General features: G+C 42.8%; 1 protein-coding gene across 3 annotated transcripts in view; it reads left to right on the forward strand.

The window, feature by feature from the left end:
- The window catches only part of ttc1 (tetratricopeptide repeat domain 1), a 52,433-nt gene that overhangs the window by 23,365 nt on the left and 7,609 nt on the right, over window positions 1-21,459 (forward strand). For all 3 annotated transcript variants that reach the window (XM_038795458.1, XM_038795460.1, XM_038795459.1), the window contains exon 7: window positions 16,043-16,097. In XM_038795458.1, the coding sequence (XP_038651386.1) occupies window positions 16,043-16,097 (55 nt within the window). The remainder of the gene's footprint in view (window positions 1-16,042; window positions 16,098-21,459) is intronic.

Below are 21,459 nucleotides of genomic sequence, written 5' to 3' on the forward strand. Positions count from 1 at the left end.
ATATAACTGACAACCTACTACCACTTTCCCAACCCCCTGTTTCTAACTCGTCCATCTTAAATATGTCACATACACCGACAACAATAGAAGGGAAAGGGGGAAAAAATATATATAAATAAACAGATAAGGATCCTTGAAGCACTGGGATGGCTTTCAGTTAATGTATTTCTGAAGTTTAGGGTTTGGTTTTGATGGTACTTCCTCCTAGGATTGAGATGGTTTTCTCCGGCAAGGTTGTCTATTTTCTCTGCAGACTCAGCATCATTTTAGGTTCACGGCAAAGGGTATGTCAGGTATTCACTACTTTCCGAGCAGTAGAGCTGTTATTTCACTTCAGAAAGCTGGAGAGAGAGAGAACATTCCTTTCAGTTCCAAGGTCTAAACACATCTGCCCAGTTCTCTTAAAGCATCACGCAAGAACCCATCACTGTTGAGCAAAACACTGCCCTGGCCAACCTATCGCTTGTCAGTTTGCCAATTGAACTAGGTCTCTCCAAAACTGGTTCCTAAGATCTGCTCGGTGCGAAGTGTCTGGCCTCTCCCTTCCAAAATACAAAACCTGGGAACACTTGTGTCCTGGCAAGTAGGCTGCTTCAACTTTGAATCTTCTGTTTAAAGGCACATCCCCGGGCAAGAAAACAGAGGTGGTTGTGGCATTGGATGCCGAGAAAGCGTTTGACCGGGTAGAATAGGGGTACTTGATGGCAGTCCTAGAGCGGTTTGGAATTGGACCCAAATTTGTGGACTGGGTAAAGCTCTTGCATAAGGAGCCAAGGGCCAGTGTCCGCACAAATAACATCAGGTCAGAATACTTTCCTCTCCCCATGGGACTAGGCAGGGATGTCCTATGTTCCCCCTGCTGTTTGCACTCACGGTGGAATCATTGGCCATCGCATTAAGAAGTTTGGGGTTATGGAAAGGGATAGCGGGCGGGCGGGGGAGGAGGAGAGATAGAGCATAGGATGTCCCTGTATGCCGATAACTTATTATACATGTCGGAACCAAGTTTGTCAATAGGGGCAATACTGGAGATGCTTCAGGTGTTTGGGTCTTTCTCAGGATACAAATTAAATCTAGACAAGAGTGAATATTTTGTGGTGTCTCGGCCAGAGGTGAGGGCAGGGATGGGGGGGTTGCCATTCCATAAGGTAGGGACTCACTTTAGATACTTGGGGGTGCAGGTTGCTCAAGATTGGAGGGGGCTCTGTAGGTACAACATTTCTAGTTTGGTGGGGCGGGTGAAAGCTGATCTGGCAAGGTGGGATGGTCTCCCTCTGTCACTGGCGGGTCGGGTACAGGTGGTTAAAATAAACATACCGCCGCCATTCCTGTTTATTTTTCAATACCTGACGATTTTCCTGCCAAGGCATTTTTTTTAGAGAGATTGAAGGGATGATTACCTCGTTCATATGGGGAGGGATGGTGGCTAGAATTAAAAAGGTGCTACTACAGAGAAGAAGGCAGGCAGGGGGTTTGGGTCTTCCAAATCTGATGTATTATTATTGGGCAGCGAATTTTTAGAAGGTACGGAGCTGGGTCAGAGGGGTTGACTCCCAATGGGTCAGAATGGAGGAGCGTTTCAGTAGGGGGTCGAGATTGAAGGCGCCAGCGATAGCGCCGCTCCCGATGGCCCCGGGAGATACTCAGGGAGTCCGGTGGTAATAGCTTCGTTGAGAATTTGGAGGCAGTTTTGACAGCACTTCAGGTTGGAGTCAGGGTCAAGGGAAATGCTGATAGATTTGAGCCAGGGAAATGGGATGGAAATTTTCGGAGATGGGAGGAGAAAGGAATTAAGGACACTAAAAGATTTGTTTCTTGAGGGTCGTTTTGCGGGATTGAAGGAGCTGGGAGCGAAGTGTGGGCTGGAGCAGGGGGAAATGTTTAGATACATGCAGGTTCGAGACTTTGCCAGAAAGGAGATAGTGCTTCCCAGTAGAGCCAGCTTCCACATTGCTGGAGGAGATGCTGATGACAGGGGGACTGGAGAAAGGGGTAGTATCGGTGGTTTACGGAGCTATTTTGGAGGAGGAGAAGGTGCCGCTAGAAGGGATCAAGGCAAAGTGGGAGGAAGAGTTGGGAGAGGGTATGGAGGAGGGGTTCTGGTGTGAGGTGCTCCGGAGGGTGAACTCCTCCACCTCATGTGCGATGTTGGGGCTGAAAAAACTGAAGGTGGTATATAGAGCGCACCTTACAAGGGCGAGGATGAGCCGGCTCTTTGAGGGGGTAGAAGATGTATGTGAACGTTGGAGGGGGGGAGCCTGCAAACCACAAACCACATTCATATGTTTTGGTCCTGTCCAAAGCTAGAGGATTACTGGAAGGATGTTTTTAGGGTAATCTTTAAAGTGATGCAAGTGAAACTGGACCCTGACCTTCGGGAGGCCATATTCGGGGTGTCAGACCAGCCGGTTTGGAAACGGGCGCGGAGGCAGATGCTGTAGCCTTTGCCTCTTGATCGCCCAAAGACGAAGCCTGTTAGGGTGGAGATCAACCTCTCCACCCTGTGCCCTGGCGGGCGGACCTGCCGGAATTCTTGACGCTGGAAAAGGTCAAATTTGAACTGAGGGGAAGGATGGAGGGGTTCTACAATTCATGGGTGTTATTATGCACTTTCGAGAATTGGATCACATCGAACATTAGGGGGTTAAGGGGCTGGGAGGGTTGGAGGTGAGAAGGACTGTATGTGTTAATGGTGACTATGGGTGATTCCTGATTCCTCTTTGTCATTTGTTTATGTTAATTTGTGGGCTAATGTTTGGGGGATTGGTGGGAGGGTGGGATCGTTATTATCGATGTGGGGATTGACATTACATTCGTTACTGATTATTGTTTATTGTTTTGTGTAAATTGGGAGAAAATGTGAAAAAGGAGGAGAATAAAAACATTTTTTTAAAAAGGCACATCCCGATTTATGAGTCCACAGATCAAAATAATAAAAATAAAATAAGGCATGGAATCAAAGGAAATAAACAGGAAGGACTCTTGTATACCTTCACTCATCTCTCTCTATTATGCCCTGCCCCCGAAGGATGAAAAGTCTTTGCAAGGACATTTCTCAGAAGGTATGTGACACAACCACAAAACAAATATCCATTCATCCTTCCTTTCCCACCACTTAAGTTCCCCTAATCTTGCACCTGTTACTTATCAGCACTTCAGCCCGCGACAATGCATCTGCATTAATATAGTAATTACCAGGAATGTGCACAATTTTTATGTTGAAAGATTGCAACAATAAACTCCAACAGAACAATTTTACGTTCACAAATAAAAGCAGATTATGGTTAGTACAGACCAGGCTTTGCTTATTATTGTAATAAACATAAACAGACATAAACTTCAAAATGCTGAAGGGCTAGTAGTAATGCTAAAGCTTCTTTCTCAATGGTGGAGTACTTTCTTTGGCACAGATTTAGTTATTTTGAAAAGTATCCCATTGGCCCCTCTATTTCTGACTCGTCATCCTATAGTAACATTGCCCCACCCCCAGTTCACTGCCATCCTACTTAATCTTCACTTACCCCATTCACTAACACCTTAGCTTTCATTGAACTATCAGGAGGGTAGACCCAATCCGACACCAGTAAGAGAGTTTCTGTAGCACCCGAGTCCCTTAAAATAGTTACGGGTTTGGCTATATCATTGGATGAAAATGGGGTGTTCTTCGCTTTAGACAAAAATCCATTATATTTCCCATCTATCTCATTTGCAACGCCTGCTCCCACAGCAGTGTTTACCTCGTGTCACCTAGTTTTCGCTAGAGCTACAGTCTGCCTTGTAGTATTCTCCACCTTGCATTCCCTTTACAGAATCCTACTTATGAACTCTAGAAACATCCCATAGGCCTTCCTTGCAACTTCCAACATGCTGAACGAATGTCTCACTTTGTTGCAATGGTAACACGTAGATCTTCGAATCTTACCTCCACCCTCAGTACTTTCCATCCTGGTCTGAGAAGGAGATCTCAGAGTATTCCCAACTCTCCATTCCTTACCTGGGCTACCTGTCTTACTTTCACTCTCCCTCTTCCTATCCTTTTCAGAATTATGGGGGACAGAAATAAGGTTTAAATTCATAGATCAGCTCCTAATCATCAGCCATTGTTGCTGCTTGTTTAGTGGTTGTAACGCTTTGGTCTTCAACATGGGTTCTTAACACAGAGGGTAGTGAATTCTTATTCTTCCAAGAGAATGGTTTATGTTAGAGTCTCATTGGTAGTTCCAACTCCCAATGCTTGTAGCCCACATATTAAAATTGTTCTCCTTGACCATTTCAAATTCGGAATGCATCCATTCTGACTGTTTCCTTATATTCTGAAACTTTTGCCTATATACCTCCAGAACTAATCCATATGGTATGCAATATGGTAGACTTGGATAAATATTTTGAAAAGAAAAAACTTGCATTTATAATAGCACCTTTCACAACCACTGGACATCTGAAATGTTTGGCAGTCAATGAAGAAATGTTGAAGTACAGTCACTTTTGTACTGCAGGAAAATATTGCCAGGCAATAGGCCCAGATATCCTTGTGCACTGTGTATGTTGCCAGTTCAGATTGGCATATGTTAGAGATGTTCTACTCAAGTCACTTAGGAAGAGCTGTGATGTAGTATGTCTTCACTGAATTCTCAAAGATGCTTCAAAATTGCCATGAGAGTTGCTTGAGCCAGGAAACGTTGCTGTTTAGTGCATCGAGAATTTGGACACCCTGACTGATCAGAAGCTCCCATGGAAACTCATGAAACTTGGGCATTTGTATGTTACATCACCAGAGAAAGTCATAGATGAGATCTCAAATGATGTGCATTTATGAAACCGACCACAAAAACACTCTCAACAGATGAAAGGATTGTAGGGGCTGGGTTTTGTTTAAAGAGGAAGGTGCTCCTCCGATCAATCAGTACATTTTCTTTCAAACTTGACACCTGGGAATTGTTCAGGTTTCTTTGTCTTGGAAGATATTGGGAATTTGTAATGTACAATATGATTGCATATACCAGCTGATTTTCAGTCCTATGACAGCATGTGACGAAAATGTCATTTTTCATTAAGATTTTATTTGCAGAAAGAAACAGCGCAAGGTATTTTTTTTAAATCGGTCTCTTGGGTTCAAAACCAGACACGTCTTATTTTCTACGCGATGTGGGCAATTCATATTGTTGTCATGCAAGTGGTGTCACTTGAGATGTATTGTTCTTGAGCAGTGGGTGGCATCTTGTTGCCTTGTTATTCTGTTCAATTTGCTCAGCTGGATACTCTGGTTGTAAGGATTCAGGCTGAAAAAAGGTTTCTGTTCTTTACACTTGGCATTTGTAGCAAGCAATCATTCCCAATAACTAATGAAATGCGTGTGGCTATTCTCGTTCAGTTGTGAGGAATTACAGTTATGTTTATGTTGTTCACCCAATGACACTGTTTCAGCTGTACTAAGTTTGTGTTTACGGTTATGCAGATTGGCAGACTAATTAGATTTGAGACATCAGTGTTTTAAGAAAAAGATGCTTCTAGAAGTATTTAGCGAGTCAGTGGTGTCTGTTATTTAATGGAAGGCACAATTCGCTGTTTATTTCCCTGCTTTTTAGGTAGTTACCAACAATGGTAATGCATAGAAATACAATATGGATGCAGACCATTTAGCACAATCAATCCATCTTGACATTTCCCTTCCAGTATCGTAAATCGTTCTACTAATATTCACTCACCCTGGAAGTGAATTCTACAACCTAATGAATTTTTATTATACCCTTTCTAAAACTTCAATACTGTACGCAGGGTTCAGTTCCTGGTGGTTTTTGTTCACTGTGTATATCAATTATTTGGCCAAAAGTGAGTTCATTAAAATTTGTCTTTCACACCAAAGAGGGCAGTTAATTCTTCTGAGGAACAAATGAAGCTTCAGAAATACGTTTATTAAGGTTCTTTTTAGGCTTGTTATTATCATGTGTTTTTTATGTCATCCCTCAAGACCAAATTTAGAATTCTATTGACATTATTTACAGCCTGATCAATCTGAGGTGCTGTTTTTAATTTCATGATAACCTGTACCTCAGGGTCCCTCTGATTCTGCTTCCACTTAGCATGGCATATAATTACTACTGTTATTTGTTTTAAACAAAATGTCACCGCGTACTTAATGATGTTGGACACTATTAGTCAACTTTTAGCCCATTCTATCATCCCATCAATACTGATACCATCTTTGCAACTTCTTCGATTTAGGGATGGCATGATGGTGCAGTGGTTAGCACTGCTGCCTCATGGTGCTGAGGACCCGGCCCAAATCGTTGATGTATGTTGTGAACAGAGTACGGTGAAAAAAGAGACATGCAGCCAAAGCTTTTTGTCTCGTACCCATCGAGAGAGATTCACAAGAATATCAAATTTCAATGAGAGCAACAATTTAGATTGGATGAGAACTCTGATTGGTAGAGCTATTACCATGAAGAATGCAGCAGGGAACAGGTTAACTACCAAGCTTTTGTTTAAGGTCAACTCTGGGCAAGGCATTGCCATGGTGAATGAACCATCTAATATTGGACACTATGTTCAGAGTTTTGCAAGCATGAGCTGGTTGAGTATCTTCAGAACTTTGTCTGTGTGACATGCTGTTTTATTTGGCCCACCAGTCACAGACATACAGCCTACGTACCTGGCATCACGTGGTACATCTCCCTGACGATGTACTCTTTGAAAGCGAGGAGTTTCTTCTCACGCATGGCTTCAGTTCCACATCAAACTGGAAGAGGTATTTGCTGAGTTCAAACTCCTCTATTCCTACCTATCCCGCCATAAACCAGTATCCAATAAAGATGCTGAATCGTTGAAAGCATGCCTAGCTAATCTAGCGCATGTGTATTGTGCGATACCCAATGACTTGACTGATTTTTCACAAGTAGCGCAGAAATCTGGTAGCGCTGGCAAACCGTAAGTCAACACAGATATACGTATCGTTGAGGCCAACAATAGGGACTAGTGTAGTCATCTTTAACAAGCGTGACGATATCAAAAATGTGCACCGTTCTTAATGATGAGTCCAAATTCAGTCATTGTAACTGCAGCTAAGTATGACTACACAGCCCTACTTGAAAGCAAATTGGACTTGTGTAAAGTACTGAGCTGCCTGATGGTGTACATATAGTAAAATTTGTTCTCGTGGCTCACTGTATCTATATATGTATGGGCTGCACAAGACACAAAATGCTGTCCCTTTATGCCTTATCTGTTACTGGTTCTGCACAACATGAATTGGCTAAATGGTTGAGTAGTTGCTACAGCCAGTTCTGAGCAGATTTTCCACACACGGTGTAGGATTCCTTGACTTGGGGAAACCACACAGGACTTGCATATCAATAGCAATGGCATGTCCATTTGCCATTTCAACATTATTAGCCTATTGACTAATTTACTGCCCAAGCCATAGATATTTGCATCATGTCACTATATCATGGCAATCTAGACATTATTTGAATCCGTTTTTGTTGAACTTGTGGACTCAGCAACTTGAGTTTAGTTCTAACAACACCATGTATGCCAAAATATTTGGGGTTGCCATGGATCACTCTCCAAGCCCAGCCCTCTGCAACATCTAGTTCATTTCCACGAGAAACATGTCTTAAAGGGCAGCATGGTGGCGCAGTGGTTAGCACTGCTGCCTCAAGACGCCGAGGACCCGGGTTTGATCCCAGCCCAAGTCACTGTCCATGGAGAGTTTGCACATTCTCCCGTGGCTGCATGGGTCCAACCCCCACAACCCAAAGATGTGCAGGATAGGTGGATTGGCTACATTAAATTGACCCTTAATGGGAAAAATTAAAAATACACATGTCTTTAATGGAAGGTTCCTAACCCTTGCATGTTTCTGAGACATAGATGACAAGGTTTGCTATAATTGAATCTGCAGTAGCTTGCAAGAATTTTCTTAGAGATCCTGCGACCAAATTCACCTTTGAAATGATGCAATCAAATAAGTTCCCTTTCCTCGACGTGCTAGTTTGCTACTACTATCTATTGCAAGATCATCTTCATTGGTCAGAATGTAGATTAGGATTCCTACAGTTCCAAGTGCTCGAAGAATGCCCTTATCAATAACCTAGTATATGAATCATAGATTCTACAGTGCAGAGGTAGGCCATTTGGCCCATCAAGCATGCACCAGCCCTTTGAAAGAGCATTCTACCCAAGCCTGCTCTCCAGGCCTAGCCCAATAACCCTTTAACCTAACCTGCACATCTTTGGACACTATGGGGCAATTTAGCATGGCCAATCCACCTAACCTCATAGAATCATAGAATTTACAGCGCAGAGGGAGGCCATTCGGCCCATCGAGTCGGCACTGGTCCTTGGAAAGAGCACCCTACCTAAGCCCGTCCCTCCACCCCATCCCAGTTACCCCATCTAACCTTTTTGTACACAAAGGGCAATTTATCATGGCCAATCCACCTAACCTGCACATCTTTGGACTGTGGGAGGAAACCGGAGCAGCTGGAGGAAACTCACGCAGACACGGGGAGAAAGTGCAAACTCCACACAGACAGTTACCCAAGGCTGGAATTGAACCTGGCACTGAGGCAGCAGTGCTAACCACTGTGTTGCCGTGCCACCCAGAATTAGACTGGAGCCATTTGTTCACCGTGTTCATTTGGAATCAAAATAGGATGTATCACAGTTACCCTATGGGATAATGGCTACCCTTTTTCAGATCATTGCCTTGTGTATATCGTGCAAACTCACAAATATACTTAAGGCTGCCACTTTTGGTCCCAATCTATCTCAGATTCTCCTGAAAGGGTAAGCTGTCTCAAAGATTTGAACAACTGGTGAAGGGTAGCAGAAGTGGCTTCACAGAGACTCGGACCACGAACCCACACAAAGAAACTAGACCCCCCCGATCGGCCGCGCCCCTGCATCGGACCAGCCCAGTCTGTGCCCCAGCCATCCACAAGGCCCTCCCCATTGTTCCCGAATTTCCCCCCCCATCCCCCACCAGGGTGGGCGCGGACTGAGTCTGCAGCTGCCACGCGAGAGTACTGACAGGCCATACCATGTTAGTTCCACGCCGTCGGGAACTCGGCCGGTCAGGAGCGTGGCGTAATTTGAGGATGCACGGATATTCGGGGCCCGGAAAATCGCTGGAAAAGTTGATTCTTTGCCCCCGTGCCAAATGCGATTTTGGCGCGAAACTGGAGAGAATCCAGCCCTCTGTCTTTTGACTTTCATCTTTGATTTTCTTCCACCCCCCCCCCCCCGGCCCGTGTTTGTCTTGTGTGTGGGTAGAGAGTGGGCAATTAAAGGGGATTGTAGGTATTAGCTTGTTATCCAGTTGTATTTACTGCATATTTCATGATAGTTCATGGTATAGATAAACAGTAATTGTGCTTTAACTTACAAACTCGGTGATTGTAATTCTTGGGTAGCCAATGGCATCAGGAATTTTAATAAGAATTATTGGTTAATTCATTTGTGTTGTGGCTCCGGGTACATGGGGCTGGAATTGACCTGCCCAGGGTGGCATAACGGAACCCAACCAGTCTGTACTTGCAAAACTCATGATATAGTGTACAAGGTTAGATGTGATTCCACAATCGAGTAATACCTACTAAACAATCCTGATTGTGCAAAGAATTACACTAACAACCAATTTAAAATTATCCGTCAGGCTTGTGGTGTGACTCAATTGTGTTCTTGAAGCAACATATATTGTTCATATACGTTCTTTGCAAAGAACAAGGATATATTCAGAATATATCCTTGCATTGCAACTTTTTCAACAAAACAAAAGCTTAAGTAACAGGCATTCCCTGATTTATTCCCCATGGCAATAAGACCATAAGACGTAGGAGCAGAATTAGGCCACTTGGCCCATCGAGTCTGCTCCGCCATTCAATCATGGCTGGTATTTTCTCATCCCCATTCTCCTGCCTTCTCCCCATAACCTCTGATCCCCTTATTAATCAAGAACCTGTCTATCTCTGTCTTAAAGACACTCAGTGAATTGGCCTCCACCGCCTTCTGCGGTAAAGAGTTCCACAGATTCACCACCCTCTGGCTTAAGAAATTCCTCCTCATCTTTGTTTTAGTCTGAGATGGTGTCCTCTGGTTCTAGTTTTTCCTACAAGTGGAAACATCCTCTCCACATCCACTCTATCCAGGCCTCGCAGTATCTTGAAAGTTTCCATAAGATCCCCTCTCATCCTTCTAAACTCCCAACGAGTACAGACCCATAGTCCTCAAATGTTCCAATGACTTGACCAATCAGTTGATATGAATTTAAGCAAAGGCTTGGCAGTTAACTATTGTCTGGTAGGGCGGCACGGTGGCACAGTGGTTAGCATTGCTGCCTACGGCGCTGAGGACCCGGGTTCGAATCCCGGCCCTGGGTCACTGTCTGTGAGGAGTTTACACATTCTCCCCGTGTCTGCGTGGGTTTCACCCCCACAACCCAAAGATGTGCAGGTTAGGTGGATTGGCCACGTTAAATTGCCCCTTAATTGGAAAAAATGAATTGGATATTCTAAATTTAAAAAAAAAAAACTATTGTCTGGTGCATTCTCCATGACAATGGCCCTACCAATCAGAGTCCACTTGCCAACCAATCAACAGCCTCTTCTCGTGCATTAAAATTGTTGGTCACTTTGAGATTTGGTGTTCTTGCAAATCTGTCCCGATGAGTGCAAGAAAAAAGCTTAACAGCATCTCCCTTTTTCATCAAAAGTTCTATACTACCAAGCGAATGTTGAACACAGCTTCCACACATATACGATCTTCCAATCACTCTGGGGAGGAATTGTCTTTATTCCTAAATTGCTTCCTCTTGGCCAGTTTTCAACTCCGTTTTCTAGCTTGTCCTAATTCCAGACCCTTTAATCTTCCCTAATAAAGACCCCCTTCAAAGATTTTCCTAAAGTCCACTTGCTCTGAATTTCCATTTCTTCTATAACTCTTACCTCATAATTATTATGAGGTTTGTTAAGCAGAGTGGTGCCTTTTGAAGTGCATGTTGGCTACTTCTAACTCTTCTCTGTGTCAGTATGATGTATATACAGTGTGTGTATGTATATTTTATTTTATAAATTTAGAGTACAATTCTCACACTGTCCAATTTAGGGGCAATTTAGCATGACCAATTCACCTACCAGGGCCTGGTTTAGCACAGTGGGCTAAACAGCTGTTTGCAATGCAGGTACCGGCCTCCCTGAACAGGCGCTGGATGTGACGACTAGGGGCTTTTCACAGTAACTTCATTGAAGCCTACTTGTGACAATAAGCTATTATTATTATTACCCTGCACATCTTTGGGTTATGGGGTGAGACCCATGCAAACCAGGGGAGAATGTGCAAACTCCATATGGACAGTGGCCCGGTGCTGTAATCACACCTGGTTCCTCAGCGGCATTAGGCAGCAATGCTAACCACTGCAATATATATATATATGTATTTATATTTTTATACATTTGTTTATTATAGAATCATAGAATTTACAGTGCAGAAGGAGGCCATTCGGCCCATCGAGTCTGCACCAACCCTTGGAAAGAGCACCTGGCTTAAGTCCACACCTCCACTAAACCCCCATAACCCAGTAACCCCACTTAACCTTTTGGACACCAAGGGCAGTTTAGCATGGCCAATCCACCTAACCTGCACATCTTTGGACTGTGGAAGGAAACCGGAGCACCCGGAGGAAACCCACGTCGACACCGAGAGAAAGTGAAAACTCCACACAGTCACCCAGAATTGAACCCGGGACCCTGGAGCTGAGAGGCAGCAGTGCTAACCACTGCCACCGTGTGGCTTGTTGAATAAAGAAGAATCAAGTAGTGGTACTTGATTCCTTTCAATAGATTGTGCAAAGGATATCTGTTGTGATCAAAGGTTAAGTGGGGTCTTGTTTGCCTAGAAATGTGGCAAGTCATAGGGTGAATGGTGCAAGGTTTACTCACACGAAACATTGATTACTCTGAATTTGTGAAATATTTGCGTAATGCAACTCGTTTAATGAATTTTAGTTTTTTTTTTCTATTTCTTGTTTAAGAAATGCACCAATGCCAGTGTCTCATGCCATTGTTTCACTAGTATTGGTTAACAATTTCATGGGGTAGTTTTTCTCTTGGCCAGTCACATCAGTAATTTGAACCATGGAAAAATTACTACAGACTTGCATCACTCTCTGTATCTTTGGGTGGGGGGGGGGGCAAATAGATTTTCTTGGATATTAATTGTAAATGTCATATTTAGGAAAGAACCTAGTTTCAATGTCAATTGGGGTTATGATATGTTATCTAGACTGTATGGATTTGAAGGAGAGTGCTTGATGCAGCATTCATACATTAGATGTAGATGGGAGCAGCTAACTAGAAGTAATGTTACGAGAGAAATGTTTCAACTGTTCCCACGAGAACAGCATGCCTATTTTATGATTTACAGTGAATGATGGTGAGGTGGTGAAAAATGTATGGATGATGTTCTTCAGTTGCAATTCAGTGTTCCATCAGATTCTGAAGTTGTAATTTTTCAAGTGATACACACAAAGAAATGTTTCAAACATGTAAATAGTGGAAAAATGTTCAAGTAGAGCTTGGCAAGACAGTAGTATGACTGTGTTTATCAAACCTTTTTTCCTGGATCCATTTTTACCAACCGACCGACCAACGCTGGTCGAACTGCGCAACCCATATTGGCCGACCTTGGCGACACAATTTTCACTTACCTTTAATGTGACCAGTGAGCCTGCTTGGCCTTCATGATCTCACTGCAATCAGGCTCACAAGAGGAGAGGGCAATGCACATATCCGGTGCAGACTTCAACCGGTTAATTTATGCTGTCTTCATCTTTGTGAGGATGGAAAATCCAACCTTGCACATGTGGGTCATTGTGAAGAGCATTAGCAACAAAATGCTTGTTTTGCTCTGCACTGGCTACTCCTCAGCAACGCCACTCCAGAATGCTGACCGCCTCATGGACTTGCGGTGTGTTTTCAATGTGCTGTCACAGGGGAGGCCCTGAAGATCAGTCTCATCATTTGGAGTCAGCTATAAGTTAATTAATTCTGGGTCTCAAACTCAAAAGGATCTTTCACCCATCAGTTCTCTTTCGAAATCTGAAACGTCTCCTCTGGGAAGTAGCGACAAAAGCTTGTCATCAGCGCAGCCAGATGTGATTGAATAAGGCTTACCACCCGATTGAAAATCAAGAGGTTTGTCCTCGAACTCAACATACTTAGTTTTCAAGTGATTTGAAGTTTTACGGCTTTTAAACTCTAATTTTCCGTACTTGCCTGCACATAACATACATGGGCTTTGCATCCTGATTTGCATTGGCACAATTAACTAAAGCCATACCTCGGGAAACCATCTTTATACTGCTTTGTTCCCATTCCGGCTAACACTAGCACTGCTTTGTGCTGCCGTGGATTCTCCTGGGCAGCTCTCCCCAGTGAGATCCTGGCCTGTTCGTGACTCTTACCCTCCCTGCCTTGTAACAAAACAATTCATCTTCAGTTCTTCACAGTCCTGTTGCCTTGCTTGCAGCTGGAAAATTGAATCTCTCCTCCATGATTTTGCGCCTAAAGCATGAGTGTACATGGCATGTGACGTGTTCTCTGCTGTCGCTTCTGGCCGGAAGGCAACATCGTTCCATTTAAAGGTTGGTTGCGGCCGGCATTCTTGATTTCATGGCCGGTCGTTTCGATTTTAAAAGCCAGTCACGACCGGTATTCTCAAGAGCAATTTATATCAGAGACTTCGCTAATGCCTTCTCTGTTGCAATATATTATCGGTTCTTAACCTGCCACTCCTGATAACCCAGTGAAATGCATTCCACTGCTCCCTTAAATTTGTTGGCCACAAACCTGAATGCACATGACACACAATGAACTTGACCAAATCAAGCTCCATTGTGTTTCACTCTCCTCGGCTAAATCCCCCTGAATGCAGAGTCAACGGACAGCCCTTTTTAGTTATTATGGAAGGATTTCCCCAATTTCTCCTGTCTCCCCAACTCATCTCTTAGCACCCAAGTGCAAGGAGCCACAATTTTGTTTTGTAAGGCTGATGCCATTTATGCTGCCTCAACATTATCTCTCCATCCTCTTCTCCACCACAGCTCCCAATAAGCCTCTTATTTAACCTAGCCCTGTCACTCTAATTTTTCTTCCATAACTCCACTCTTTCATTTTAATTATTTAGCAAATTCTGTTACCTCTCAACTCACATTGTCAACATTGTAACAATTTATGTTGTACCATTCTCGCCCCTCCCCCCAACCCCTTAAAGACACACACAGCTTTTTCAGCAACCAACCTCTCCCCACCAAACTTATAAAGCCCATCCTTGGAGCATCTTCATCAACTACTATCCCGTGTCTAGCTTTCTTCTGGCCCTTCATAGTGTGTTCATGTAATCTAACTCATCTGTCTCACTAAAAGCAGTTTTCATCTCAACCAGGTCAAATTGTGTTGGTGAAGCATCACTCCTTTCTATGGAACACAATCTCACTTTCATTCTAAAATTAACACAATTTGACCTGGTTGAGATGAAAAACTGGATGGGGAATTGTGATGATGAATTTAGCTCTTACTGCAGCAGCATTGAATGCAAGCAAAAATGCTAGAAGCACTCTACTTGGTCCACATCTACGGAGCGAGGAATTGGGGTTAACGTTTCAGGTTAATGACCTTTTATCAGAACTGCGAAAAATGTCACAAATGAGCAACTTAGAAGAAGAATTTGAGTCAGTGAAAAGGAGGCAAAACAAAAAAGACTGATAGCTGGAGGGCAAAAATGATTGAATGATGCAAGTGATGATGGCGTGACAAAATGTATTTGAGACCGAGAGGACGTATAAATACTGATGGCAGAATAGTGGAGCACCGTGAAAGTATAGAAAATCAAGCTCGGTGGAAAATGTTAATGGCAGAAAAGGCAGGTGATACCAGTAGTGCAGGTTACTACATCCGCTGTCTACCGATAGGATAACTCCCATCAGAAGTACAGCTCACAACTTCAATTCCTGGAAACATTGGTACTATTTACAATGGTAGAAGGGAATTTTCAGCTGAGGGAAAAGGAGGACATTTCAGAAGCTCCAGTAGAGACAGTGGTGGTGTCTGTGCAGGTGCGAAGATAGGAATGGAATACTTACAGGGAGTTAATTGGGAGGGAAGAGGTATAATCAAGATAATTGTGGTCTTGTAATAGATACCATTGGAAGTGAATCCCCCGAATTGGCAATGGGAGTACTGCTTGGGAATAATGTTTGCAGCATTTTTTCAGTTTTCAGATTTTCAGCATCTGCAGTATTTTGCTTTTTTACTTCATTGTAAAAACATTGTTAACTGTTTAAAATTGGACCAATGTAATGCATTTTTGTTCGTGCTGATTGCTACTCTTTATTGTGGTGGCATGGGATGAGTCTCAAATTACTGACCATATACTTGACAGCTTGTTTTGAGGTAACATTGCAACTGTAGTAGTTGTAATACCAATATTCCAAACTTAAAAGTCTCCAAATAGCAAAATCAATTTAATTTTAATTATGAAATGCACTGAACGAGATAAATAATGATACCACTTCAAACAGAAATGGAGTTTAGAGTCAGCAGTGAAGCATTTTGTTCAGCCGTTTTACAGCTTTTGTTTAAGTAATTAAAAGAATTGGAAGAAAAACAGCCTTTTACAACTAGTCTGGAACTGGGGCATGAAAAATAGACTTTTTGAAATCAGATTTTTAGTTAAAAATAGAGTTTTGAAATGGAACCAAATGCAGAGAACAGGCTAAGCAGAGATTGTAAAACAACTGTGATGCAAAGTCTGTAATGTGTTTTGCTATGACCTCTATCAGACTCCAAATCTTAATTTGAACAAATAAAAATAGTTTGATCCATTATTTTGTGACTCCATAACCTACAGACTAGGTAAGTTTGATCCTTTGTTCCTTTGTGTTCCTCCACACGATGATAGTAAATATGCGGCTGTTTGAATGACAATTGGGGAAGGCAAGAACGTTCCGTTATAATTCACTAACTCTTGCTCTTTTCCTTTATAGCGATTACCACAACAGATTGAAGAAAGAAATGAGAAAATGAAGGAAGAAATGCTAGGTAAGTACTTTTACAATGGCACAATACCCCTAAAGTACATCTTCAGTAAGAGCCAGTGTTATGCACGCCACTATTTTGCTTTGTATTATGATCTTGGCAGAAACCAGTAACATTTTATTATATTTTGGTTTGAAAATCTGAAAACCCAGGGGCAGAATTCTCCGCTCCCCATGCGGCGTGGGAGAATCGTGGGAGGGCCTCCTGACATTTTTTATGCCCCCCTGGCACCCCCCGCGATTCTTCCCCCCCCCCCCCCCCCCCCCGGGCTCGGAAAAATCACCGCTCGCCGTTTTTCACGGCGATTCTCCAAGCCCGATGGGCCGAGCGGCCGGCCCTTCACGCTCGTTTCACCACGGCAGCAACCACACCTGGTCGCTGCATTCGTGAAACGGGCGCCAGATGCCCGTTTGGGGCATCTAGGGGCCCAATTGGGACGGGAGCTCCACGACTGTGCTCGGGAGGGGACAGGCCCGCGATCGGTGCCCACCGTTCATCAGGCCAGCGTCCAAAACGGACGCACTCTTTCCCCTCCGCCACCCGGCAAGATCAAGCCGCCACGTCTTGCCGGGCAGCTGAGGAGAAAGACGGCCACCGCGCATGCGCGGGTTCGTGCCGCCTGCGCGATGGTCATCCGCACATGCGCGGGTTGGAACTGGCAACCCGCGCATGCGCGGGTGACTTCACATTCTCTGCGCGACAAGGTCGCTGCCGAGAAAGACGGAGGCCCACTCCTAGCCCCCCGGGTGGGGGTGAATTAGGTGCGGGGAGCGGACTCCGAGGCCGTCGTGAACCTCGGCCGAGTTCACGACGGCCTTCACGAATTCGCCCCCTGCGGAGAATTCCGCCCCAGGTATTTACTAAAAGAATGAAGCCACATGGTTCAAGGTTTAAAACAAAATAATTTTTCTACATCAGAAAACATGGATATTACTAACTACACTCTTATCTTAATAGTGATTCCATTAAAGATATTAAAATTCGATTGAACACAGTTACTTATTCACTAAACCAAACTTCTTAACTGAAATTTCCTTCTATATCTTTTGACTTGCACCCTAAAATCTCAAATCCGATACTTACCTGAAATTGGAATGTTAACCACTTAGTCTGAGTACTAGTTCAAATATTTGTATACGGTATGAGATTTCTTGGGCTTTGCGCTAACTTCCAGTAAGGTTGTCCCTGCAAATCTCCAACTGTCCCACAGTGTATACTTTGGTTCAAAACAGGTGTTGCTCACACCTTAAGTAAGGACCTCCGGTCAGAACTCTCCTGGTTCTAATGTTCTTTAATTCTGAACTCTTTTTCATTCTGAACTCTTATCAAGTACTCGCGCTCTCTTTCCTCGACTTGGCTGTACCTAAATTTTCAACTCACTGTTATGAGTTCTTCATTTAAACTATTTTCAATACTTAGAACCAATACACAGAATTTCACCTTAATTCTCCTGGAAAGACATGTTCCTTACTCTGTAACCAGATTACTCTAAAGTCAAAAAACCCTGTTTGAAAACAGAACCATTCACACAATCTACTCACCTTTATAATTAACCTTATGTTGACCTGTTTTTAAAATTATTTATCGCCAATGTAACTTGGTCACAAGATCATTCACTGGAAGCAAGGTGATTTTACATAAACTCTTCTCTCAGAAAAACCCAATTCTTTAAAAGGACCATCACCCAACATAAAAATATTGGGTTTTCTTCGCCTAAAAGCACATGGGCCATCACAGTATGTACGTGTTCAAGTCATGGAGTGAGTGGTGGGAAATGGAACATGTATTTCACTTTACGTTTATTGACCATGTAGACTATGCACAAGGTATGCCTGTAGAGCTCATCTACAATACTTGTAATCTAGTGCTAAAAACATACTTGTAACCGGAAATAATTTTTTAATCTTGACCTTGTAAAAGAACTTCCTTAGTTTGAGGTTGACAGCATCTCCACAGTTCTCCACCGAAGAACCTGTTCTTTTTTGTGCTCGTCTACATCTTATCTAATGCATATCTTTCCCCAGCCAGTTAAGTGGGACTGTCCTCTCTTGCTTTTACTTGGTCTTGTATCTCCTGCTGTGGTTTATCTTACTTACCTACACTATTGCTTGTAGAATTGTCCAAGTGTCTACGTTTGGTCCCCTTCTAATTTGTATGTATGCTGTTCCTCAGTACCATCACCCATAGACATGAACAAGAGCTCAGTATGTATGCTAATGGTATCCAGCTCTACTTTGCCATCTTTCAACTCCTTTACTTCCTCTGGGGTGTCAGGCTTGTTATTTAAAATTCAATCTTTGATGACTCTCAATTTTCTCTAATTAAACATTGGGAAGACTGAAGCCATTGTGTTGGGGGCCCCAACAGAAACTCAGTTCCCACACCACCAATTCCAATCCCTTCCTTGGTCAGTGTCTGGGTGAACGAATTGGCAACTTAAGTGTTCTATTTGACTCTGAGCTGTCCCTCTAACCCTTTATACACTATCACTGTAACTTGCCTTTGTCCATGCCTCTGCCTATCTGCTGTAGAAACCTTCATCCATGATTTTGTTAGCTCAAGATTGGTCCGTTCCAGTGCTTTCCTGGTTGGTCTCCCAACTCAAGCTCAAAAGAAAACTACTGCCCATATCACATTTTGCACCAGGTTTCTGTGCCTAGTGTGTTCCCATTTCTTATATCTTGGCTTTTTATTAACTGACTCCCTGATAAATACACTAACAATGATGATAAGCAAATATAAGAAGAAGACCATCTTGGACTTGACCCTTGGTCAGGGTGGCTGAGCTGGGTGACTCCCTGATAAACACACTGACAATGATGATAAGCAAACATAAGAAGAAGACCATCTTGGATTTGATCCTTGGTCAGGATGGACTGAGCTGATTGCAGCTAAGGCAGTCTTGGAACACTGCATTCGGTGTCAGTGTCCTGAGTTGGAGAAGCAAAACTCCTAATGCTAAGCAATATCTCATGATCATTGCTAGAAAATTTGTAATGGCACAATACTGTACATTTTGGAAGTCTGAACTATAAACAGTAAATGCTGGAAATATTCACTAGGCCAGGTAGCATCTATGGAGGGAGGAACAGCTAGAAAATATGTATTGGGAGTTGGACTTTGGTAGCACAAGTATATTTACTATGTTATGACATAGAATTCATAGAATTTACAGTGCAGAAGGATGTGTGAAATGTTTGCAGCCAAAGCTGTAGGTAGTTTGAGCACCCTATCTCAGAAGAGTCACTGGATTATGAACAAAGCAATGCTTTCCTATCTGAATTGGCACAGTCCAAAAACAATTGTTTTACTTTGATCTTGTAATTCTCTGGCAGCCATTTTACAGCAACGGCAGAAACTTTGGGTTCATCTCATTTGACAAGCCTATGAAGATGAGTTAGGGGGAAAGAACAAATGAATGAGAATTTATTCCAAAGTTTTATGAAGGATGCAGAGATTTAGGTCTACCGATGGTTAAGTATTATATTGACTAACTAAAATTATGTCTTGGTAATAAAGTGATGTGTTTTGCCATTGAATCCATGCATAAATACATTGACTTTCTGTGAAAAGAGAAGTAATTGCTTCAGTTAACAGGGAAACATTTCGTCTTCTGTTGCTAAGTGGCAGTTATTTTTAAAATTGCATCGCTTTACTATTCTTACTGGAATAGTTCTCTTTCCATGTATATGACAGGTATTATAGTTTATATTGGTTCAATTAAGTGCACATGAGACTGATCCAAACGTGTTGTGCATCAAGGTGATATATATAGTCATGTGATGTTATAAAAGATGTGATATCTTTTTAAAGAAGAAAAAAATGGTTCTTTGGTTGTCATGGCTGTGAATACAGGGACGGTTTTAATTGCTTTGTTTAGGTCTGTTCTTTGGCAGTGTGGTTACTAGGGGAACGCCTTTGGGAGATTTTCTGCAGCATTGGCTAAAATTAGTTCAGTTTTTTAACCAGTAGTTTTACTGCCATGATTTTTCCTCTTTCATTATGTGAGTAGATAATTTCATAGTTTCACAACTATGAACATATATTTTATAATTTTATATTTTTAAACGGGCTGGTTTAGCACACTGGGCTAAATCGCTGGCTTTTAAAGCAGACCAAGGCAGGCCAGCAGCACGGTTCAATTGCCATACCAGCCTCCCCGAGCAGGCGCCGGAATGTGGCGGCTAGGGGCTTTCCACAGTAACTTCATTTGAAGCCTACTTGTGACAATAAGCGATTTTCATTTTCAAATTGTGCTGGTCAAAGTGAGGGATATCTGTACATCCTTCTTTTACTATCCACTGTGTTGGAAAGAAAGAATGTCCTTGAGGGGTCAACAGCCAAATCTAATAGGTTGGGGTTGAGAAGCAATAAGCAAGTTATTATGCAACTTGGTATATTTCAAAGGGCACAAAATAGTGGGAAGGAGAAAGAGGAGCTGGAAATTACTGGGAAGTGCAAGAACTAGAGTTGTGATAATGAGAGACTTCAACTACCTGAATATTAATGGAGCAGTTATTATGTTATGGGTGAATGAGAGAAGGAATTTCTGAAATATTTTCAGCAGATTTTTCATAATTCACGTGTTTTTAACTTTAAAAAAAAAAATTTAGAATACCCAATTCTTTTTTTTCCAATTAAGGGGCAATTTAAAGTGGCCAGTTAACCTACCATGCACATCTTTTGGTTGTGGAGGTGAAACCCACACAAACACGGGGAGAATGTGCAAACTCCATACGGGCAGTGACCCCCAGCTGGGATCGAACCTGGGACCTCGGTTCCGTGAGGCAACAATGCTAACCACTGTGCCACGGTACTGCCCTGTGTTCTTAACTCTTAATGTTGGAGGAAATATTGCTGGATCTAGTTCTTGAGTTCTTGGTCAAGTGGAGAATGCCACAATGAAGAAGTATTTCTGGAATAGTGATCATAGCAATATCTGTTTGAAGAAGAGTCATACAGACTCAAAATGTTAATTATGTTTCTCTCCACAGATGCTGCCAGACCTGCTGAGTTTTTCCAACATTTTTATTTCAGATTTTTAGCATCTGCAGCATTTTGAGGATAAAAGTACAAAACTGGAGGAGGGTTAATTTCAACGGATTGAGGAGGGACATATCCTGCAAAAGTTTGGAGTCAATGATTGATAGGAGGAAATATAATGGTACAATGGCCAGCCTTTAAAAAGGTGATGGTTTGGGTACTGTTGAGGTACATCCCCAAACTGCAGAAGGGGAGAGAAGCCGAAGCGAGAGCCCCTAGATGAGAAAGGAGTTGCAGGTATAATGAAGTAGCAAAAGGGGGTGTGTGGCAGATGTAAGCTTGATTAATACAAGTAAGCCTCAGGCTGAATAAAAGGGGCCGG

This window comes from Scyliorhinus canicula, chromosome 4 (assembly GCF_902713615.1).
Source record: "Scyliorhinus canicula chromosome 4, sScyCan1.1, whole genome shotgun sequence".
Lineage (NCBI taxonomy): Eukaryota > Metazoa > Chordata > Chondrichthyes > Carcharhiniformes > Scyliorhinidae > Scyliorhinus > Scyliorhinus canicula.